We start from the raw sequence: 24636 nt of genomic DNA on the forward strand, positions 1-24636 counted from the left end.
CTGGTTCTGAGGCTCTCCAAAAAGCCCTCTTTCCATCACCAGCCTAGATGGTGTATTGGGCCTGCAATCACCCTGCCTGCCATGGAAACATTGTATTTTCTGCAACCCTGCTTTTTTATCTGGTTTGTCATGTTGAGTGACAAAACAAGAGATCATGGTGGGATTAGTGTGCAATTAGAGTTAACCAGCAAACATGTATTCAGTCTCAAGCGCACACTGTCTGGGGTAATCTCCTCAAACAGTGGGAGAGATACCCAAGAGGTGCAGAATTATTTCCCTATGTAAAGATTCTTGATTGTGACGTGCTTAGTGCCTTTTATCTTGTTCTCTGAGAATCAGGTCAGTTCCCTATCCTTTTATATGACAAGGTGTCATTCCTTTTTTATGTTTTATTTCTGATGCGTTTCATTGGAACATGAGCCCAGTGGTGACACACCTTTGCCATTATTCTTCTTAAAGCTTCTCTTTATAACTTCTGGGGCACGGATGAATGCTTTTGTGCTCAAATTTTGCTTGTGGGTTTCACACAGGCATCTGGTTGACTACTGAAAGAACTGGATTCTAGACTAGATGGGCTATTGGCCTGATCCAACAGGTTCTTCTTATCTGTCTCAGCCAGCACCCACACTCTTTCTAATACTCTCTCTCTCTCTCTCTCTCTCTTTCTGCCACCCCCTATCCCCTCACTCTTCCTTCTCCTTGAGACCCCCATGAAATTAGGCCATGGGCAACATGTGGCATAGGCTGCAAACTGCCTGATCCTAACATAAAGAAATATTGAGAATTGTCGACTGCTATCCACAAAATGATAGTTCCCCTGGTTCCTTCCCTGTTGTGAGAGAATAACTTTCAAAACAGTTTTAGGTTGCAATCCTAAACAAAATGACTGGGGTGCAAACTCCACTGAACACAGCAGGGGGTTACTTCTGAGTAAACATGCATAGAATTGAACTCTGACAATTTAAGTTTGGGAGCTCAAGGCACTGTACACTCCCTCTCAATTATAGTGTTGGACTAGGACCTGGGACACCAGGGTTCAAATCCCTACATGGCCACAGTGAAACTCACTGGGTGAGCTTGGACCAGCCACTGTCTCTCAGCCTAATCTACCTCACACGGTTATTCTGAGGATAAAATGGGGAGAGGAAAAACCATGTATCCATGACAGCAAGGGCAAATGTATCAAAAATTCAGAGAAGCTTTATCTTAGATAGTTGTATTATTGGTACTCCAAGGTCCAACAGATAGTCCTACTTGAGAAATTTCCTACAAATTATAGTGGCTTTAGTTAAAAAAAGGTCAGGTTTCCATCCCCCCCAACATGGTTTGATTTAATCTCATTTACAAACTAAGAGGCACAAGGTCAGGTGGTCCCTACAGCTTATGCTAAAATGCAGTATAAACCATAGTCAGCAAGGTTTCCTGCTCTTCAATATTACTCTTCTTTTGTATTAAGACACACATAATGAAAAAACACAGGAGACAGTGTTATCATTTGAACCACCATATGGTTAGCAGACCGGTAAACTGTTTATATATATACATCCTTACTCCCAAACATATAGAAGTATCTGCTTATTTACATAGGATTCCATTGCAACTGTACCATTTCAATAATGTTGTTATATGCAACTTGTTTTCTCTTCTGTTAAGTTATTTCTTTCAACAATTCAAAGATATAATTAAAAAATTATTAGAAAGAAAAGAAAAAAATGTATGTCACCTTGAGCTCCTTGGAGTTGGATATCACCCAATTCCAGGTAGCACTGTACAAAATATTAAAGCACAATAAAACACCAATAAAAAAAATCCCTGTACAGGGCTGCCTTCAGGTTTCTTCTAAAAGTCATAAAGTTATTTATGTGTTTGACATCTGGTGGGAGAGCGTTCGGCAAGGCAGTCGGGTGCCGCCATCGAGAAGGCCCTCTGGCTGAGATGCCAATATTCCTGGTGTTTCCGGGGATATTGATGGAGTTTTGATGGAGTTTTAGTCAGAGCCCCAGATTTCAACACCATGGAACCATGAGTAACCAATTTTCTGACAAAAATTAATATAAAAATATAAATAAGTGTGGGCATACTGAAAACTGTTGAATTGAACTTAATTAACTCTGGTTTCAAAGGGTCTACACTTAATCCTGATCCAACCCTTTATCACCCGCAAAAACTGCAAACAGAACCAAAGCTTCTATCCTGCAGAGGAGCGTAATATGACGATTAACAACTGCTACGTTTATTATCTCGGCGGACCTTCCTCCGAACCGGAAGCGCTTCTTCGACCCCGGAAGCACTAGGCCGGCAGGGAAAGCCGGGTGGGAGACTATTATTTGAGCCGTGTCGAAAAGAAACGAAAGCGGCCGGGGAAGCTGGAGGGCGTCCGGGCCTCGGGTCAGTGGTTGACTGAGGGGCGCTCTGAGGGAAGGAGGGGAATGAACCGAAGGGGGCGAGGCAGGCGCGCGCGCGAGCCGGAGGAATGACCGTTATGACGTAACGCGGGCGGCGTGGCAGCTGGTGGCGGGGGGGGGGGGGGGGTTGGTGGCCAGTGACGTCGCGGCTCGCGGGGTTCGTTAGTGGGTGGCTGGGCAGCGTGGAGCCCCGAGTTCGAATCCCCACCTCCAGCTATGATGTCGTCACCAGATGACCGTATATTTAAAGTTCACCATTTACATTATTTTAAAGTTATGTTTTGTTAAACCCTTGCCTTCCTTCCTTTCTCCAAGAAGCTCAAGGTAGCGTAATAAATTTATTACTTATACCTAGCCCATCTGGCTGGGTTTCCCCAGCCACTCTGGGCAACTCCCAACAGAATATTAATACAGTGGTACCTCGGGTTAAGAACTTAATTCGTTCTGGAGGTCTGTTCTTAACCTGAAACTGTTCTTAACCTGAAGCACCACTTTAGCTAATGGGGCCGCTCTGCCGCTGCTACACAATTTCTGTTCTCATCCTGAAGCAAAGTTTTAACCCGAGGTAATATTTCTGGGTTAGCGGAGTCTGTAACCTGAAGCGTATGTAACCCGAGGTACCACTGTAATAAAAATCATAAAAAGGCAATGAAACTTCCCTAAACAATGCTGCCTTCAGATGTCTTCTAAAAGTCAGATAGTTGTTTATTTTCTTGATATCTGATGGGAGGGCATTCCATATGGCGGGCGCCACTACTGAGAAGGCCCTGTGCCTGGTTCCCTGTAACCTCACTTCTCGCAGAGAGGGAACCACCAGAAGGCCCTCGGAGCCGGATCTCCATGTTCAGGCTGAAAGATGGTGGTGGAAATGCTCCTTCAGCAGTCATGTTGGTGCTGGGGTGACTTTGCTTATTTACATTATTTCTTAAAAAATTAGTTGTGTTTTATTAAGGCAATGCTCAAGGCGATGTACCTGGTTCTCCCCCAATCCATCCTCTCAGCAACCCTGTGAGGTAGGTCCAGTTGAGAGGAAGTGGCCAGATTTCCCCCTTCAGCAATTGGGTGACTTCATTTTATACACACACACACATTTACAGTATTAATATTAATATTTATTTACATTTATTATTCTATTTTGTATCCCAGCCTTCCTTGAAGAAGCTCAAAGCAGTGACCTTACCTCCCTTCCTCCCTCCGCCCCCCCATCCTCTCAAAACACCTTGTAAGTTAGGCTGGGCAGCAGTGATGGCTCAATTCCCACCTTCAGCATTGACTTTGTCACTGGGTGACATAACCTTGTTTTTTTTTTTTTAAATAAATATTAAATTGATTATTTTTATATTATTTTAAAAGTATCATTATATTTTATATCCCTGCTTTCCTCCAAAGAGCTCAGGGTGGCATACTTGGATTTCTCTCCCCCCCACTCCATTCCCCATTCCCCATTTTTACCTCAGCAACGCTGTGAGGTAGGTTATGCTGAGAGGTAGGGACTGGCCCAAGGTCACCCAGTCAACTTCCAGGCCAAGTGGGGATTTGAACCCTGGCCTCCCAGGTCCTAGTCCAACACTCTAACCACCTCACCTCACCCAGCTCCTTTCCAGCTTAACTTCCCATACAAGGTTGTTGTGATATAAAACTGGGAGGAGTACACTGCCTTGAGCTCCTTGAAGGGGGGATATATATGTAAGAAATAAATAAATTATATATATATATATGTAAGAAATATATGGGATATATATGTAAGAAATAAATAAATAAATTATTGAAAGGCGGGTAAGGATACAGTGGTTATCTGCTCAGAGATTTCGTCTTCCCTCCTTGCAGGGAAGCAATAAAAAAGAGAGTCATACCGTTTTGGTTCTTACTCTTTTCTCTCCTCTGCTGCATCACAGTGTTGACTCATGTTATGTTTGTTGTCTACTAAGACCCTAGATCCTTTTCACATATACTACTCACCTCCTCCTGTTGTGTTTTGAAATCACATCAAATCTGCATAGAGTGAAGAGATCAAGTGTGATATATAGACCTGATAATATATACTCACCTGTTCCAACTCTGATTAACAACTCAAGCATCTTAGAAATATCCCATAAGCTCTTATAGTTATCTCCCAACTGCATTCCACAGAACCCCAATAAAGCTAGTAATAGGAAACGAGCTTGGCTAGATGACAGTATAGGAATGCTGTCGTATACTTAGCCAGACCATTGGTCCATCCATTTCAGTATTGCCTCAACTGACTGGCAGTGGCTCTCCCTGATTTCAGACAGGTCTCTTCTAGCTTTACATGGAGATGCTGGGGACCAGACCGGGGACCTTCTGCATGCAAGGCACAAGCTCTAGCCATTTAGCCAGACCACAGAGTATCAGCCTGAGGCAGTGGCTGCTCAGGAGTCCACAAGAGAGCTAGTCAGAAATGTAGCCCACTGTACAGAATAGACTCCAGATCCTGCTGAATTACGACTCCCTTCTTTTCTGATGGTTTACTATGCTGGCTGGGATTGACAGGTGTTGGAGTCCAACAACACCTGTCCCCATCTCTGATTCTGTTGCCTTTAGGATATTTGTATTGCTTTGTACACCTTAAAATTCCCTCACTCTCTGATGCCTATTCACGAAGCGATGACCAATATCTCTAAATTATGCTTAGCTCTCTGGGCCTCGTGCAGGAAGCCCACAAATACCTTTCCTCCTGAGTTGCACATCAGCTCCTCTGTTTGTGTAAAAAACATAGCAGATGTCTCTAGGTGTGGCTGTTGTACTAGGAGCAACCTGTCTTGCTTGTTGCTGGTTGTGCATTCTTGAAACAGTTCCTGATGCAACCTGTGTCTATGTGCTTATGTTTTAAAGGCAGAGATAACACGGCAGCATGCCAGCACTGCCACTGGATGAGCTCCAGTTTACAGAGAAAGATTCACTGACTGGGAAGATGAAAACTTTACCCGCCCTGGTAAGCGGGGTGCTTTTATTTTTTTTTGCAGTTCAGAAGCCTGACCCATTCTCATCTTATTTTTGTTAATGCATAGAATAAAATTAGCTAAGGGGTGAAAATGCAGTATATGACTCCTTTAACTTGGGGTGGGAACCTCCTGAGCATGTTTGACTCCAGCTTCCATTATCCCCCAGGCAGCATGACCAATAGTCAGGGATGGTAGAAGCTGCACCCCAGCAACATCTAGAGGGCCACATGTTTCCTTCTCTGGGCCTACACTGGCTGGTTGCAGGTTTCTATGCTATTGGTCCTATGCTCCTGAAGGTTTCAGACAGGGCACTTTCTTAGCAATACCTGGAAACTCTGAGGATCAAACCCGGGGCTTTCTGCATGCAAAACAGTTGCTCTACTGTTTTACTGTTCCAAAAAGACAATTGGTCCAAAAGCAAATCAAGTGCAATAACAAAATAGAGAATTCCCTTCCTCTTATTGCCTGGCATTCCTGGTTATAACTGGAAACCTAGTGATCTGGCATCTGTCCACTGAACTGTAGGTTTCCTGCACTAAAAACAGAAACTGCCCTAAAAATAGCTGAAATTAGCAAGCTGTGTAAATTATGCAAATATGCAGGATTTGTTTTGTCTAATGCATTCTGTCATTGTTTCTATTTTGCATAATTTATCCTCCTTCTCTTCATTATGGGGAAAAGCCAGGTGCTGTTTAGGGCACCACAGCCCCACCCCTACCCACCAGAAATCTCGTTTGGCCACCTCTCTGGCTTCCGATTTTTTCCTCCCTCTGCTACACCAGGAAGGTTTTCTCAAACTTGCCCCAGCGAGCTCTCTAGCTGCAAAACCAGATTCATCAAAAACCACAGTAGGACACTAAAAATAAAAAAATGGAAAAATTAAAGCAAAACCTAAACCACATGGATATGTGCTTTTCCTGTGAGTAGCACTGAATCCACAATTCCCCCTTCCAGCTCCCTTGAAAAGCTGTCACCTGTGCAGTCACAGTAGAGACTACTCCATTAGGGCAAATAGGGCACTCTAACATGTCTGCCTTCACCTGCCTGCTTTCTCACTTACTGCCTGTCAGCTTCTTCCTCCTTAGTCTCAGTGTTGCCCTCATGGAGCTCAGTAGGGAGCAGGAGGATGGAGACAAAACTAGAATTAGTTGGCTCTGCCTCTCATTGGTTTGGCTCCATCTACTGATTGACCCCATGCCTTCTGCCCTACCAGTCCCAACGGACACTGGTCACCCCTGGAATACGGGTTTTCCATTTTCATACTATGTTGTGGCTGTTAGTGCAGGATCCTGGCATATCCTCAACACATCCAAAGGGTGCTCTTCGTCCAGCTTCTGCTATTTTAGTTTTGAAAACACAGGAGCACGAGGAAGGTGCCAGCTCTTATCTTAACAGGAGCCAGGCAGAGTCTGTTGTGACTTCTGCAGGATTCTAAAAGTGTCATTTGCAAAACAAGGAGTTCTCCCCAAACCGCCACTCAGCAGGCCCATTGCGATGAAAGAGAAACGGGAGCAGCCAGCAAGCCAAAGGCAGCAACAAATGAGGGGCTGGATTCCTGCTAAACCACAGGCCAAGTTTCTGACAAATAGGAGAATTATCCCTGGTGTGCCCAGGTTTCTGAGATAGCTCAGAAAGCCAACACCGAGGACTTCTGTTTATTTAGTCTTTGACCTGTTGACATCCCGTGGCATTCTCCCCCTCTCTGCAGCATCCTGAAAAGAAAACAGAGCGGTCTTTTGTGCTGTATAAGCCCCCACCGAAAGCCACAGGCGACCGTGCCCTGCTGGAGGAGTTCTGGGAGAGAGCCAAGTTTGTTGCAGATGACCTGGAGTGGCTTTTGACTCTGCCTCATGACAAATTCTGGTGCCAGGTATAATTTATTTTGTAAAGGAAGAAAGAAGCATGTGTAGATGTGTTGGTGGTGACGATGAAAGTATAAGTCCTCCTTCTATACTGGGGTGGCAAACCTTTTTTTCATGCTGGAGGCTGCATTTCCCTCCTGGGCAACCTTCTGGGGGCCATGTGCTAGGGATGGGTGGGACCAGAGGCAAAAGCGGGTGAGACAAAAGGCATGAATCGTTCCTTTCTGCAGTAGGTTAAGTTCCAGCCATGAAGAAGTCAGGCTTTTCTACATCCCCAGTTGTACACACATCTCTCGATCCAGGCAAATGTATTAACTGTATTCAAGGACACATATTGGTCAAGTGAAAGCAGTCAAGGAGGGGGCAGGGAAGGGTTGTGTACTAGAGAGAGTCCTAGGGGTTGTATTTCATCCCTAGCCCTCAGGTTCTCCACCCGTCCTCACAACTCTTAAAGCCCTACCCTTTCTTCTTTCATCTGAGCACTCTAGCACCGGCTGTAGAAGCATCAGTAAGGAGCTCGTTGGGGAGGGGTGAGGAGCCTTTGGCCATCCAGGTCCTGTTGGACTCCAACTCCCATCAACCCCAGCATTGCAGGCAGGCAGGGATGATGGGAGTTTGTGGTCCAACAGCAATTGAGGGGTGGGCTTCCCTATTTCTGCTGCTAGAAGTAAGAAAAAAAATGTAACAAATGCAGTTTTGATAGTTGAGGCTGAGAGTTATGGGCACACCTTTTGTGGGTTTTTTTAGGAGTACCTTGAGTCTCTGGTGTTACTGAATACAGAGTAAAAAAGATAGTATTTGGGATCATATTTTATTCAAGCTGTGACATTTTATTTACCAGATTCTTTTATTTATTAAATTGTAAGTTATCTTAATGCTTCCTTCAATACCTAAAAAAAGCATAGCTTGAGATTTTGATATGTGAATCAATAGGCTTAACAAGCCAGTTAAAAGGCAATTAAAATGGTCAGTGGTCCTATTTATGAAACATGTTTGATTCTGTAAATGAGTATTATAAAATCTGTAAAGGGGGTGAGGCCAGGCCTCTGCATTACACTCAAGATAAATGTGTGGTGTAATGAAACTTTGAAAATATCCTGTCCCCCTCAAGTGTCCTGGAATCTTTGCTTCTTTGGCGCAGCCTTCATCTTAAAATGTTTTGCTCACTTGTTGATTCAACGTGCAATAGACTGACATAAGTTCCTGTGGTGATCTGCTGTCTTGCTAGCCGGCCAGATTTCTTTTTCCCATGAGGCCTTTTGTTTCCTTGTGGCAGGTGATATTTGATGAGACGCTCCAGAAATGCCTGGATTCATACCTGCGCCACGCCCCTCGCAAGTTTGACACAGTGGCGGACTTGCCTCCAGAGGTGAATGACCTCCAGAGACGCCTCCATCGGAACGTTTTCCTAACCTTCCTCCGCATGTCCACTCACAAGGAGTCCAAAGTAAATAATTTCTTTACTCAGCCTGCTTTTGAGATGCGTGTACATGTTTTTGTGTGTGGAAAAATAGCAGGTTTCTGTTTGTCTTTCCTAATGGCTTTCCCTTCATAGCCTCTACCTGGATATTTGTGTGTGTGTGTGTGTGTGTGTGTGTGTGTGTGTATATATATATATATATATATATATATATATATATATATGGCATTCCCTAGGCATTAATGAATAGAAGCACAGTTACGCTCCAATATATTCAAATGGTTTTCGGGAAATGTTAATGTATTTGTTTAGGTATATAGCCCATTCTGTCCTGAAGGCCGAGGTGGGAAAGAACATTTTCTTCTTTCCTTTCACCTTCACAAATAACATGTGTGGTGCCTTTTCAGCCAAAGAGGAGCCCAGTTTGAACCTAGGTCCTGATTCAATATTCTGTCAGCTGTTTCCTCTGGGGGCTTCCATGTACATAAATTGTCTTGCCACCAGGGAGGTTCAATTAGTTGGAACCTTCAAAGAGATGTAGTTCCATGGAGGTTATTTATTTCAGAGGCAGAAAACCTTTATGGTCTCCAGGGTCGCATTTCTTTCTGGGCAACCTTCTGAGGGCCACATGCCAGTGGCAGGCAGGGCCAGTGGCAAAAGCAGGTGGAGCAATGAAATCAATCTTAAGGTTTCATAGTAGGCTGGTTTTGACACCCCCCCCTCTCTGTCCTGTATCCAGGAGAGCAAGAAGCTTGATGTTTCAGTACATGGTCCTGCCAGGCAAAAACACTCATGGTACAAAGCAAGGCCACTGAGGGGTGTGGCCTGGGGAGAGGAGGTGTGGCCTGGGGGTTTTTCTGAGGGCCAGATAGGGAAGCCTCCATGTCTGAGGTTCCATACCCTTAATTACCTCAACTCTTTTCAAGTTAATTTTCATAGAAGTAACTTCAATACATCCTGTAAGAAATAAGGCAAAACTGGCTGTTCCTATTGGTTCTCTCTGCAAGAACACCATGGGCTCCCTCTTTCTTTTCTTTTTTTTGATGGATTGTATCGAATGCTTAGAGTAGACCAACTGAAATTAATGGACCTAAGTGAGCCATGTTGATTGATTTTAGTGGGTCTACTCTGAGTAGCGCTAACATTGGAAACAAGCCACTGTTCTTAACTTTTAAAAGCACAGGTGTCTAACGTGTGGCTATCTAGATGTTGCTGGAATACAACCCCCATCTCTGACCATTGGCCATGCTGGCTGGGGGTGATGGAGTTGTAGTCCATTAACATCTGAAATGCCACCTGTTAAACCAGGTGGCATCAGCGGTGTACTTCTCACATATTACCCTCTTTGTTCACTAAGGTCATTGGAAGAGCCTCTTTGCTGTGAATCCTTCCACTTTTCTGAAGTTAGATTCAGGACCATGCGCCCCCCCCCCCAATGATGGGTTTTTCAACTAGTTTCTGGCAGTCATGCAAGAGGTATCCCTGGTCTTGTGTTGGGCTTCAGAGGCAATTGAAAAGCTGTACACCTCCTTCTGAGTGCCTCCAAAGCTCAGCTGAAACTTGCGGATGCGTGGTCAGATTGATACAGCCAAGGAATACATCCTTTTCAGTAGTGGTACCAATGCTGTGAAAATAAAACCCTGGGAAATGTTCATAGGTCCTGCCCTGTCACTGTCCTTAGGTATATTATGTGGATGTTTGGAGCTACAGAGGGGTGGGTGGCTGCTTGCGTGCGATTTTATCCTGTTTTACAGTGTTTGTGGCTTTAAGATGTTAGTTCTGCTGATTTAGGGAGATGAATTTTAATCTGTGCTCATTGATCATGGTGCTATGTTTTTGTCATGCTGTGAGCTGCCCTGGAGGTTCTTTGGAGGCATGTGGTATCGACTAAATTCTGAATGCCTATGCGTACTTAAAAGCTACTCTGTAGAGCCTTTTAGCCCTAAATATACGCTGCTCAAAGGATGCTCTGTAAAGGCAGCAAAATCCAGAGCACTTTTAGATCTCTCCAGGCCAGCCCCTAAATCAAGGGCTTGTGCTCTTCCTGCTGACTATAAAGACTGGCTTGTCCTTTGTCCTCTTAAACTTTTACATCACAGCATGAAGGGCAATTACGCACACATGTGCATCATCCCTCCCTAACCCCCTCAGGGCACTTGCAGTAGAGGGCCAGCGTGGTTAAGAGCGGTGGACTCGTAATCTGGTGAACCGGGTTCGCGTCCCCGCCCCTCCACATGCAGCTGCTGGGTAACCTTGGGCTAGTCACACTTCTCTGAAGTCTCTCAGCCCTACTCACCTCACAGAGTGTTTGTTGTGGGGGCGGAAGGGAAAGGAGATTGTTAGCCGCTTTGAGACTCCTTAGGGTAGTGATAAAACGGGATATCAAATCCAAACTCCTCCTCCTCATATCTGTCATGATGACAAAGGGCGTTTTGCTAGTTATCCATAAGCATCTTTCAATATCTTTCTCTCCCCACCCCTTTTTAGGATCACTTCATCACGCCATCTGTTTTTGGAGAGATCCTTTACAATAACTTCTTGTTTGATATCCCCAAAATCCTGGATCTGTGTGTGCTCTTTGGAAAAGGCAACGGTCTTCTGCTCCATAAGATGATTGGTTAGTGAGGGAATGGGGTGTGTGTGTGTGTGAAGTGTTGGGGGGCTGCGCCCTCTAAAAATCAGGATTTAAATTAAATTTGCCACTTTCCTCAGTCCAATTGGTTTTACTAATTGTAGGAGTAAAGTGTCTGTTTCTTAATTTACTGTTTAATATTACTTTTACTTTGGTCAAGTCAGGCTCCATTATTTCTTTACTAGGAAACAGAAAACCAGCATTCAGCTGCAATAGTTTTTAAAGAGGGGCTGTTCCAAACTGGCCCATTGCTAAGGGACATTAAAGCTTTAAAGCAGGGGGGAGGAACCTTGGGCCTGGGGTCCAGATATGGCGCTCCAAGCCTTTCTGTCTGACCCTTGGTATTCACTGGTCCTGCTTTATACCCTCCCTCTGTGTTTTTGCCTAGCTGGAGTGTGTCCTTGAACTCTGATAGTGCCTCTCCCTTGCCTGGGTGGAAAATAGAGAGTGATGTGCTAAACCATAGTTTGGCTTAATGCAACATTCAAACCAGGCCAATATGAGTTATGTGTAACATGAAGAGGATGCATGGAGATCTCCTAATTAGGTGTGAAGCCTTTTGTGGTGTTGAATGTTTTAACCTGCCTGAAACCAATCTTTTTCTCTTTCCTTCCTTTCTTCCTCCCTCTCCATCCTACCCCTCAGAAAACATATTTACTCAGCAGCCAAGCTATTTCAGTGACCTGGATGAAACCGTGCCTACAGTCCTTCAGGTTGTACTTCTTGTTGGGCTTATTTGAGAAGCTCTGTTCCCATTTGTAACAGTTGTGGGGAAACAAATGTTGTTGGACTCCAGTTCCCATCAGCCCCCAGCCAGTATATCCAGTGTGACTGACAAACACACACCAGAAAATTGGCATGAAGGAAATGTGAACTGAAAGCTGGAAAAAAATGCTCCCTGACCCCCATTTATAAGGAAGGGAGTTCTTTCCTTGGAGAGCAGACCTATAAAGTCCCATGTGGCTTGGGCCCAGGTGACTTGAAAAATCCTATATGAATCTGCCCAGGTGCTAGGATCCTTAGCTCAGCACCTGCTTTTGGTCCCATCAACACCAGAGGCACGATTGTTGGTGACCGAGAGAGAGCCTTTTCTGTGGCTGCTCTCTTTCCCAAGAAGGGAAAGACTGGCTTCTTCATTGTTATCCTTCCGCCAGCAGGCCAAAATCTTCCTGTTCAGACAGGCCTTTGATAACTAAGATTCAGACTATGCTGATCTCTGGGCTGCTGTCAGGGCAAACTGGATTTTCATTGCTGGTTCTAAATGTGTTCTGATGTGTTTCAATCATTGTTTGTAACTAGTTTGATATAATTACTTGTATTATATAATGTTTTTAAATGTTGGAAGCTGCCATGAATCCCAGCTTGGGATAAATGTGGGATATAAATACATGAAATTATTATTATAATATTATATACATTATAATAATATTTATTTATTTATTTATTTATTTATTTATTTATTTATTTATTTATTATCAATAACAACAACAAAACAGCTACAACAATAACCTTGGTCAGATGATGACCATCAATAAAAGGCAAAATGCACCCAGTGGTATTCCGCTTATGGACTCTTTGTGCCTTCTAGGTACTCAGCAGCATTCTGCATACATGTGGCTTGCAGTGTGAAGGGGCTTCATCCACACCACAGAAGCTGGAGGAAAGAATCCGAGTGACTCCTGGGGATATTCCTCTGCAGGTGGGGTGGGGCAGGTATTTCCTGAGACCGATGTATTTCCTCCAAACCTGGCCTCAGCTTTAATCTTCACCACAGATACTTTCTCTCTCCCCACCCCACCCAACAGATTATGTCTCATTCTGCACATGGTTGCTAGTAACACATTCCCTTCCCTGTCCTGTGACTGGGTGAGGCAGCTCTTCCTCATCACATGAATTTTCCTGTGCCTTGCTATACACTTTTTTCTGTATTGATATTTTATGTGTTCGGTTTTAAAATCTCACTGAACACTTCCTTTCTTTGTATTCTTTGATAAACAGAACCATGGGCATCTGCAATAATTTTTCTAGGGGGCAAAGGAAAACACTGATTTGGGGAGATGGGGGGTAAGCAGGCTAGTTTCTCATGAAAAATGAGGAGAATATACTGCCTGTAAATTTGGTTTCATCTGGTTCTGCAAATGCTAGAAGCTTGTGTGTGTGTATGTGTGTGCTTTTAAATGACAGCTGGGAATTTGTGGATCAGGGCTGCATAGACAACATATATTTAAAGGACATGACTTCCCCCAAAGAATCTTGAGGAAGAGCTCTGCCCCTCATTTGCTGTCCTGATCACTCAGTTTCATGGAATTTTATGTGCTTAAATGTTCTCCAGATGTTTTGGATGACAGCTCCCGTCAGCCACAGCATGGCCATGTTTGCGGGACTTGGTCTAAAAAGTTATGAGCTCATCAGGCAGGAAAAAGCTGGCTTAAAATTAAAATCTGATGTAAAGAATTGTCGATTTGCTGTCCTTTAATGCTACCGCTTGTGGTGGGCCTAATAATGGAGCTGACCGCTCTAGGACCTCCCTGGCTCAGATTCTGAGGTGCGATGTTATGCCAACTCTGAGGAGGAAGTGAACCCAGAGACTGGGGCAGGGAGGGGAGGAATCTAGGGCAGGGAATTGCTTTGTTTGGCAGTTTACTTTTAAAAGAAAAATAAAATTGTGCTTTAAAATCTGATTTATTTTTTTAAAATGAAAGGCCATTCCTTTCTTTTCCTCCTAGGAGCTGAAGGATATTGTCCTGTACCTGTGTGACACTTGCATCACCCTCTGGGCCTTTCTGGATGTTTTTCCTTTGGCTTGCCAGACATTCCAAAAGCATGACTTCTGCTACAGGTATATTAGTAGGCTGCCTCTGTATGTGTGTGTGTGCGTGTGTGTGTGTGTGTGTGTGAGAGAGAGAGAGAGTGTGCATGTGTGTGCACGTGTTTCAATTCCACTAGATAAGTGTTGTTGGATTCCGACTCTTATCATCCCCAGCCAGTTTAGCCTTTGGTCAGGGATGATGGGAGATGTAGTCCAACTACACTGGGATCACACCAGGTTGAAGAACACTGCCTCAGAAAAGGTTACAGCTGAGAGAGCATCCATTATTAGCATCCTCTTCATCACCCTCTATATTTATTTATTGTCATTAAAGGTAAAGGTAAAGGTACCCCTGCCCGTACGGGCCAGTCTTGACAGACTCTGGGGTTGTGCGCCCATCTCACTTAAGAGGCCAGGGGCCAGCGCTGTCCGGAGACACTTCCGGGTCACGTGGCCAGCGTGACATCACTGCTCTGGCGAGCCAGAGCCGCACACGGAAACGCCGTTTACCTTCCCGCCCCACGATTGATAGAGATGGATAATTTGTTATACTCCTGCAACTGCATGCCTTCAACTGAAAAGTTAAACTGCTGCAGTGGATTGTCAATGTTCTATTGATACAATACAAGACAAGAGGGAAAACGTTGCCCAGTCATGAGACCAAGTAATAATTATTAAACAGGGCACTGATACCAATCTTTAGCAGGCTATGCTTCCTTGTAATAGTGTAACGTGTACAACCAACAGGATAATTTATATGTATATATACACACATACCTGATAACTTTGCAGTCCTTACAAGTCAAGTGAAGCTGAAATATATCCCGGCATTCAACACTCTCTATAAGCTGCAATGGAACCTGTGATTAAAAAGATTAAATGACCTTGCTTAATAAAGGCTGCCACAGTTTCACAGCATTTAATATAAGGATTTATTAGACTATTGTCCCTCATTTTCTTCCCGTATGAACAGGTACAGTTGAGTCATGGAAAAGGAACTTGTGTAATTATGACACAGCATAAACAGACTCCTATTTTGCGGTATCTTAAAGGCGTACACATTTATTATAGCATTTAAGTTTTCATGGACTAGGTTGCGCTTCACCAGATGCAAGAAGTGTTACACAAATGTAAGAGCCAGAGCCAGAGCCAGAGCCAGAGCCGCACACGGAAACGCCGTTTACCTTCCCGCTGGTAAGCGGTCCCTATTTATCTACTTGCACCCGGAGGTGCTTTCGAACTGCTAGGTTGGCAGGCGCTGGGACCGAGCAGCGGGAGCGCACCCCGCCGCAGGGATTCGAACCGCCGACCTTTCGATCGGCAAGCCCTAGGCGCTGAGGCTTTAACCCACTATTTAAATTTGAATGACACTTTTCAAAGCAGCTTCAAAACAAAAGATACAAATCATTACAATAACAAATACTAAATCATTTCAAAACGTAACACGGCAATCTAACAACTCGGGTTGATTCTGTTATATTATTTTAAGGTCATCATAAAACAAGCATTGAAACAGATCAGTTAATGATAGATACAATAAATATCCCAAGGCGATCACTCATCAAGAATAATAGAACCAGCAACTGCTGTGTAGTAGTAAAGGTAAAGGTAAAGGTACCCCTGCCCGTACGGGCCAGTCTTGACAGACTCTGGGGTTGTGCGCCCATCTCACTTAAGAGGCCAGGGGCCAGCGCTGTCCGGAGACACTTCCGGGTCTGTGTAGTAGTACTTAATGCCAAATGGTATGAAAGCTAAAAAGTGTTTCCTAGAGTTGCTTACTAAAAAAAATATGTGTCAGAGCAGCTTACCATTTTTTGAATAAGGCAAACAGTACCAGATTTAAAATAGCATCTGTGGGGCACCATGTGACTATACCTACTCTAGACAGAGCTATGACCCCCCTCCCAGCTTCCTCTGTATTATCAATATTAGAATGTTGTACACATAGCCTTCCTTGATTTGATTTCTCTCTGTCTCTGTATATAGCTATCTATCTATCGATCTAATTCACAATTAGGTGTGTTTCACTTTTTTCAAAAAAGGCTTGCTGCATTTTATGAGCTGGTGGTACCTGAACTGGAGGCTGCTATTAAGAAGAGGCAACGCGAGGACAGCAGGTATGTTTCCTGTGGAGGTGACCATTCCCCTCTGAAATAAGTGCAGTTGTCCCCTCCAGGCACAAGCCCTGCAATATATTTGCCCAGGTTGCTCCTGCAGCATACCTGAAGTTCCACCATCCTTTAGGAGCATTTGTCTCATTTTCGCTCGCAGGTTCACCAAGCAACAAAGGGGGACGAGTTAAGGGTGGACTAGGCATTCAAATATCCACAAGGCTGAGAGCATCTTTCGTCGAGCTGGAGCCTCTGAGCAGTGTGGCCATGGCATTATTAATGAAATGCAGATATTGCACACTTCTATTGATCAATATATATGCCCCTCCCCAAAGAGGCAAGCAGCTTATCAAAAACATCTGGCATAGGCTAGAATCATATGTCGATGAGCTAATGAATCAAACTCCTGCAGCGGCAGTGCTGCTGGCTGGGGATTTAAATGCCAGAATTGGCCAATCAGACGAGGCGTTATATGCCTATTTCCATGACGTACCTCCCATTTCTGAAGAAGCCCATTTTATTCCCCCTAGGCTCTCAAAAGACAAGGGCTGCAACTATGCAGGCCTATGTCTTCTACGTTTTTCCAACAATCTGGATCTGACTGTATTAAATGGTCATGTCGACAGAGAACCCAGTGGGGAATTTACATTTATATCCAACATGGGAGCCTCCACTATCAATTACGTCCTGGTGTCATCTAACCTCTTGAGCAGAGCACGGGAATACAAAGTGGTGGAGAGGGTCGACAGCGACCATCTACCGCTCTGTTTAATACTGGATATAAGAAAAGATTTATTTTGCTCTGATAAACTTGTAGCCCCATGTTTTGAAAACATGGAGCTAAGATACTCGCGTATTAAATGGTCCAGCAAATTGAGTGATGAAATATCGGAAAGACTTCACTCAGATACTTTTCTTGCTAGAAAGGAGAACCTCGTTAATTCCCCAACTCCTGAGGCTAGATTAGACATGTTCTGGGAACTGATTTCGTCCCTACAACCTTATCTGACCAACAAAAAACCGCCACGGCAATCTCTACACTCTAATAAATCCAAACCTTGGTTTGACCAAGAATGCATGGCTATGAAACGCCTCCTGCTGGATAAGTACAGGAACTATAGATCAGCGAACCTACCTTTGCTACCATTAGACTGGTTTGAGTTAAAACGCAGTTATAAAGCTTTGATTAACAAGAAAAAGCTCCAGGCACAAAGGAAGGAATGGCAGTGCCTAGTGGAGGCCTCCCAAAAGAAAGATTCTGCCACGTTTTGGAAAACAATTGCAAAAAGCTGGAGAGACTCCCCGATTGAAATCGAATACTCTATACCCGCTGGAGCATGGGAGGCCTATTTCCACTCATTATATTCATCAAATCAACTGGCCCCAGTTCTGCTTCCTGCTTCAAGCGAATTTGGCAAGGAATGGCCCCCTGTAACCACAGAAGAAATTACTGGCCTTATTCAATCTCTTAAATCAGGGAAAGCCCCGGGTGCTGACAATATCCCACCAGAAATTCTTAAGGCAAATGTTGAATGGTGGGCCCCTGTGCTAGCCGCCTTGTTCACTATTATAAATCAAGCGGCTATTATCCCCGAGGACTGGGGTTTAGCCATCATCATTCCAATATTCAAGAAAGGAAACAGAACTGAGCCAGCTAACTATAGACCAATCAGTCTATTAAGCGTTATTAGCAAACTGTAGCTGCTCATTTATGTGATAAATTGGTGGAGTGGATGGAAAGAGAGCATATTCTATCAGAAGCTCAAGCTGGTTTTAGAGCAAAGCGTTCTACTATAGACCAGGCCCTTGTCCTTCAACACCTGGCAGACAAATACTCTAGAAAAGGGGAGTCTTTATATGCAGCTTTTGTCGATTTTAAATCGGCTTTTGATCTAATACCAAGGGACAGACTCTGGGAAAAGCTTGGCGCTACAAACATAGATAAACGCTTATTACGCCTTATCCGTGGTCTATACGAAAACACCAGGGTGAGGGTAAGATGCGATCGGTCAGGTCATCTAACTAAAGAAATTCAAACGCACTATGGGGTTAAACAAGGATGTGTCCTCGCGCCAACGCTATTTAATTTTTATATCAACTCTCTAGCAGTAAATATGGCGAAAGAAAATGCCCACCCTCCCAAACTGGCAGGTATGCCCCTCCCGGTGCTTCTGTATGCGGACGACGCAGTCCTACTCTCCTTTTCCTGCATTGGCTTGAGGAAGCTTTTGAGATCACTTGCTGACTATTGTCAAGCGGAACAACTATCAATAAATTACAGCAAATCTAAAATTATGGTGTTCTCAAAAAAAAGAAGGAAACACAAATGGAGAATTAATGGTCAACCTATTGACCAGGTAGCAACTTTCAAATACCTGGGAATAACTTTTCAGGAAAGGGTCTCGTGGCACCAACAGATGAAAAACGCCATTCCCAACGTAGGAAGGGCCAGTAAAGCCGTTACAAGATTCTTTCATGGGAAAGGGGGAAAATACGTTCCGGCGGCCTCCCAGGTTTTTGCTGCAAAAATACTCCCACAACTCACTTATGGATCCCAGGTCTGCAGTTTTAAAAATTTTGCGCCTATGGAGGCATTTCAAGCAAAATTCTATCGGTGTTTATTGGGGATCCCCTCTTGTGTATCTAATATAGCCGTCCGCTTAGAAGTTGGACAACCACCTGTTAACGCACGGCTGTGGATTCTAAAGATACACTACTGGTTAAAACTTATTTTCTCCCCGGCCGGTTTGGCTCCCTTAACACTCTTAGACACCTTTCATTCTACCTGGAAGGCTTCCCTGTTTGAAAAGATAAGAAGCTTGGGATTCTCCCCGCAGATCTTGATAGCGGCAGGATATGAGAGTGCCAGAAGTCAAGTGTTCCAACGCATTAGGGACATAGAGCTGCAATGTCATATGGGCAAAATGGATAAACATGCCACAATTAGAGACTTTGGGAGAGGGTTCTCACCCGCAAATTATCTGGCTGATTTACAAATACCTAAGTACAGACACTCCTTTACCTTGGCCAGATTCAACGTTTTGCCCTCTGCCCTGTTGTTAGGCAGATATGAGGGCAAACCATATGAGTCACGTGTTTGCCCATGTGGCTCATCGGAAGTGGAAACAAGTCTGCATGTATTGCTGCACTGTAGTTATTACGAGGACCTACGCCTGACCTTTATTGCCCCAGTTCTACAAAAGCTTAAAAATGAACCAGAACTCCTATGTATGAGAGCCTTGGTAGAAGATAAGGTCCCTGAAATTACGATCAATGTTGCCAAATTCTGTGTAGCCGCTATTAGGCGCAGGAAACAAGAGCTTTCCAATGTCAATATGCAGGCGAAGGCAAATACTTAATTTTATTTATGCTGTCTAATTTTAAATTGCTGTTATGGCCTAATCTGTATTGAAATTGTCCTTTGTTTTTCCGGTGTTATCTTTTGCTGACTAGCTGTACGAGTTAATCTGGTCTGTAACTGTTTAATAAATTTGATTTGATTTGAAGTTCCACCATTCTTTAGGAGCACGTGGTGGGAAAACGTTTATGCTCCACGGGCCAGATCCTCATCAGGATCGGCTTTGGGCGGCTGCCCACCTGACAGTTGCCTGACATCACAATGAAATCAGGTGCAAAGTGCAGCTACAACAAAGGCTCTCTCACTCCGTTTTAGCTGTGGGTTCCTGCTAAATTCAGGAAGGGGGTTGTATGGAATCCTGCTGAACTGAGCAGGATTTAACCCCTACTCATCAGTAACTCATCCTGCTCAGTTGTGTTATCTCTGTTCCCTGCTTCAATTGATTGGGCTGGAGGTCGCCCCCCCCCCCGAGATGTAGGAGAGCCAGTAAGGTATAATGGTTAGAGCAGCTTTCTCCATCCTGCTGCCATTTCAGATGTTCTTGGACTTCAGGTTGCATCAAGGGAGGGATGCTCCATTGAGCTAGGATAAGTCCTAGCCTGGACTTTCACCAGTGGGACTGGTTAGTTAAATCTAGCCTTTGTACTTAATCATGGCTTTAATGTTTTTTAGTGTTTTATTGAACGTATATACCCCACTTTGGAACCTTGCAATGAAGAGTAGGTTGAAGAAAATAATAGTAATAACAACTACCACTACAACTTCCTTTTGCTTCTGTGTCAGAAATTCTCTCTCCCCTCTCCCCTCCCCACCGTCAGCTTATTGTCGGATTTGTGGAAGAGGCTGTCTCATTCTCGGAAGAAGATGGTGGAAGTTTTCCATATGATCATAAACCAGTTGTGCCTTCAGCCCATTTTGGAAAGCAGGTACTTGTTAACGTGCATGGATTCCATGCAGGGGGTTGCCCTTACATATTCATATCTATGACACCAGGAAAGAAACCTCAGAAACGGATAATGTTTACAGATGTTGTGGAACGAATCTAGGAGCTTCTGTGTTCAAAGCAGATGCTCTCTCACTCGGCTGTGGCCCTTCCCCTGTCAGAGGAAGCTGCTTTATGTCAAGCCAAACTATTGGTCCATCTAGCTCAGCATCTGACAGCAACTGTCCAGAGTTTCAGACAGGAGACATTCCAAGTGCTACTTGATGGTGCTGGGATTGAGCCTGGGACTTTCTGCATGGAAAGCTGATGGTCTACCGCTGAGCGATGGCCCTTCGGTGTACTGAGTCAGACCATTGGTCCACCCAGCTCAGTATTGCCTGCACTGGTCAAGGAAATAAGCAAATGGAAAATAAGTTATGGGAAGGTTTGATTTGTTTTTCTTTTTCATTTTCTTTTTCTTTTTCTCTCTCTTAATTGCTTGTATTTTTCTGGGTTTTTTATTTTTAATTTTGCTTGTCTGTATTCATGGTTTCATTTTTTCCTGTTTAATCTAGTGTTTTCTTTTGTAATTTTTAAAATTGGAATAAATATTATATTTTTTTAAAAAAAGTATTGCCTGCACTAACTGGCAGTGGCTTTCTGGGCTATTTTCTTAGCCTACCTGGAGATTGAGGGGATTGAACCTGGAACCTTCTGCATGCATAGGAGATGCTCTACCACTAAGCTACAGCTCTCCAGGATTTTGAGCAGAGCAGTATCTTTCCCAATCACCTGCCGCTTGAACCTTTTAACTTGAAATGTCAGGAACTGTAATTGGGAGCCCTGAATGCACAGCGTGTGCTCTGCCACTAAGCTCTAGCTTCCTTTCCTAGGAACATGGGCTTGTCTGGGAACTGAACCCAGGACTTCTTGCTCCCAGCTCCAAGGATCAGCCCCCTTGGATGAACAAGCTGCACCTAAGCCTATACAGGTTGCTTGGTTGTTGTTAACATTACCCTCTTGTTTCAGCTGTGATAATATCCAGCCTTACATAGAAGACTTCCTGCAGATCTTCACCTCAGTGCTTCAGGAGAGGAGGTGAGAGTCCTGACTGGGTGTTGGCGGTCCTTTACAACCTCTGGAATATATTTTGTCAATGCAGCCTGGCCTACAGCAGCCATCAGCCCCAGTCAGTACAGCCGTGTTGCAAACCTGCTTTGTCCGGCAACAACAGTGGGCTGGAGAAAGTGTAGGGCAGCTGGCTTGAAAGACACACATCTCTTTCACCCGGGTTTTGAGTGGCTCATTACACTTTTAAAAACCTCCCTAGCCATTGAAACTGTTCGGCAGTCCATTTTGCATGTAAATTTCACAAGGCAGGCATTTTTGCTGAGAAGGTCTCCCTAGTAATTGTGCAGTGTTTATATTTGCAGGTTTCTCCGTGACTATGATGAGCTCTTTCCTGTAGCAGATGATGTGAGCCTCCTCCAGCAAGCCTCCTCAACCCTGTATCTTTTTCTGCTGGCATTTCTGGGGAACTTCCTTCACCAACCTAATGCTCTCCAGATGTTTTGGATTTCCACTTGCCTGGCTGGGGTTGATGGGAGTTGTAGTCCAAATCCTATGGAGGGCACCACGTTGGGGAAGACTGGCTTGCATCCTCCAAAACATTGCTCCTCTTCAAGGTTTAATGAATGCAGGCATTCACCACAATTCAGGCTTGGAATCTGTAACAATAAGGAACAAGGGTGCTTCTGAGAATGTGCAGGTTATCTTTCCCCGAATGCATGAAAATCCACAACCTACCCCTGCACATCTGCCCTGAATGCCAGGGCTTATAGTTACATTGTGTGTGATTTACATCAGATTTATCTGTGTGGTGCCTTAATGCTGTTGGGCAGAGATGAGACCAGGACAGCTTACATCCTGCAAGGAGTGGACAGTGCCTGGGAGGGAGTGGACAGGAGGAAAAAACCAGCTCACGACCTGCCCCTGCCGGAAACCATGGCCCCGGGGCTGCCCAGTAATACAAAGGGGCTAGAGACACTCAGGGAAGAAAACCACACAGAGGTGAGTCTTCAGAGCGTGCTGCTAGCCTTGACTTGCTGTGAACTGGGGAACAAGGTTGTCGGGGAGCTACCTACGTTAGCCATGGAGCCTGCATATCTGTGGGATGGGGAACCTGTGCCCTGCCCCCAAATGCTGCTGGACCCTGATCATTCCTGACTATTGTCTGGTAGAAAAGAAGGGGAGGGAGGTGGCTGGTGGTGCCCACTGGTAGGCAGAATCAACTAATTTTAGTTTCATCTGACCTCCCTCTTGAATTCTACAAGGGCAGTACTGAGGCTAAGATTATAGGTTGTGCCACTCCCTGGGCTGATTGTAAGGAGTGTTCTGAACAAAGTGGGCCCTGCTGCTCCTGAGAGATTCATCCTCCCTTCCATGTTTGCCTCTTTCATATGGAAACTGCTTTGAACCTGCATTGCATTTAGATAATGGGGGAAAGCTAGAGGGTTGGGAGGGGGGCTGAATTTGATTTATGCGTATTTGGTCCAAAAACTTGATGACAACCTGATGACAACCACCCCCCACCCTGCCCCTGGCTATGGTTCTGCACACCCAGCTACTTTCAGCATTGTGACTCTTCTGGGGTAACGCTGCCTGTTGCCTTTGATGTGTCTAGTACGCTGGAGCAGCCGCTGCCCCTGTGTGCAAGGTCTCTGGGGTGGAGCTGGATTCCCTGATCTCCCAAGTGAAGGACCTGCTCCCTGACCTTGGAGAAGGCTTTGTCCTGGCCTGCTTGGAGGTGTACAACTACAACGTAGAGCAGGTGATCAACAACGTTTTGGAGGACAAACTGGTGGCAGCCTTGCAGAAGCTGGACCGAGCAATGCCCAGGTAGTTCTGGATGGGGGAGTTGCTTCTCTTACCCACTTGGAGCCCCTGCAGGCTGCCATGTTAAGTTTTTTGCTTTTGTTTGTTTGTTTGTTTTGAATTTTGTTTTGCTGTCATGTTGCAGACACAATAATAGTGCATCAGTGGTGGGTTTAACCTGGACTATCCACACATCATTTTTCTTTGTTAGTAGTTTTGAGGATGCTTTTAATCTGATATTTACCTTATTGTGGAAAGAAGCATTCTTTTAAACCAGGCATTTGACTAGGAATAAAAAAGTGGCAGTGGTGCTATTTTGTATTATTAATTTTAATTTTAAGTTTGTTTGTTTGTTTGTTTGTTTGAATACCACTCTACACCCAGAGGTCTCAGGCAGTTCACAGAAAAGATCACACTATCTAAAATAAAAATAAAAACAATAACCCAATAACATATTTATATATTATATATAAATATGCATATTTACAATCAGTGTATTGGTGACTGACCTTGATTGAAATCCCCTTAAATCAGCTACAGCATATGTCTGCTGTACGTGTCTGCTAATAAGCATGCTGTGTTGAGTTTGGGCGCTGCAGCTCTCAGATAAGTGGGCTTAGAATTGCAGTTCCAGAGCCACAGGCTGCTGCTTGGTTTTGTGAGGAACTTTTCAAGATTGTGCTTCTGAAGAGTGTGGTGTAGTGGTTAGAGTGCTGAGTTAAGAACTACATCCCCAGGGTTCAAATAGCCACTTAGCCATGTTAAGGCTCATTGGCTGACCATGGGCCATCTGCTCTTTCAGCTTAAGCTCTCCTACGGGGTTGTTGTACGGATAAAATGGGGAGAGGGAGAACCATCTACGTCACCTTGAGCTCTTGGAGGAAAAGTGGGATATAAAAGCAATAATAAATAAAGTAAATTGGAGGGTTTTATCTTTTCCTGTCAGGTCAGTGAAGCCAGACCCAACACCTCTTCTCACTTCCCGATGCAACGTTTTCCAGAACGATGAGTTTGATGTTTTCAGCCAGGACTCTCTGGATCTCTCCCGCGTGCAGAAAGGCAAGAGGTGAGTTGCCTGGGGCCTGGGCAACCCTTTCGGGCTGTGTCTGAACAATGGCTGTCAAGTTAGGAAATATTACTAGTAAAGATAAAGACCCTACATCAGGAGTGGCCCTCTAGGTGTTGCTGAAAACAACTCCAATTAGCCTTAGCAACCTTGGCCAATAGCTGGGGATGATGGGAGTTGTGGTTCAGCAACATTCGGAGGGCCAAAGCTTTCC

At 44.5% G+C, this 24636-nt stretch overlaps 1 protein-coding gene across 3 annotated transcripts in view; it reads left to right on the top strand.

Annotated features, from left to right (window-relative positions):
* The first annotated feature begins 2251 nt into the window (after positions 1-2251).
* The window catches only part of ASCC2 (activating signal cointegrator 1 complex subunit 2), a 28385-nt gene continuing 6000 nt past the window's right edge, over positions 2252-24636 (top strand). For 2 of the 3 annotated variants that reach the window (XM_079956642.1, XM_079956644.1), the window contains exons 1-15: positions 2252-2388; positions 5259-5358; positions 7077-7238; positions 8507-8677; positions 11138-11267; positions 11928-11995; positions 12871-12981; positions 14009-14121; positions 16134-16208; positions 20379-20486; positions 21512-21580; positions 21916-21990; positions 22384-22552; positions 23166-23380; positions 24303-24422. In XM_079956642.1, the coding sequence (XP_079812768.1) occupies positions 5278-5358; positions 7077-7238; positions 8507-8677; positions 11138-11267; positions 11928-11995; positions 12871-12981; positions 14009-14121; positions 16134-16208; positions 20379-20486; positions 21512-21580; positions 21916-21990; positions 22384-22552; positions 23166-23380; positions 24303-24422 (1667 nt within the window). In that variant the 5' untranslated portion in view covers positions 2252-2388; positions 5259-5277. Of the gene's footprint in view, positions 2389-2555; positions 2730-5258; positions 5359-7076; positions 7239-8506; positions 8678-11137; positions 11268-11927; positions 11996-12870; positions 12982-14008; positions 14122-16133; positions 16209-20378; positions 20487-21511; positions 21581-21915; positions 21991-22383; positions 22553-23165; positions 23381-24302; positions 24423-24636 lie in introns of those variants that run through there. The other variant, XM_079956643.1, reaches the window with a different exon arrangement.

This window comes from Podarcis cretensis (assembly GCF_951804945.1).
Source record: "Podarcis cretensis genome assembly, chromosome: 16".
In the NCBI taxonomy this organism is placed as follows: Eukaryota; Metazoa; Chordata; class Lepidosauria; order Squamata; family Lacertidae; genus Podarcis; species Podarcis cretensis.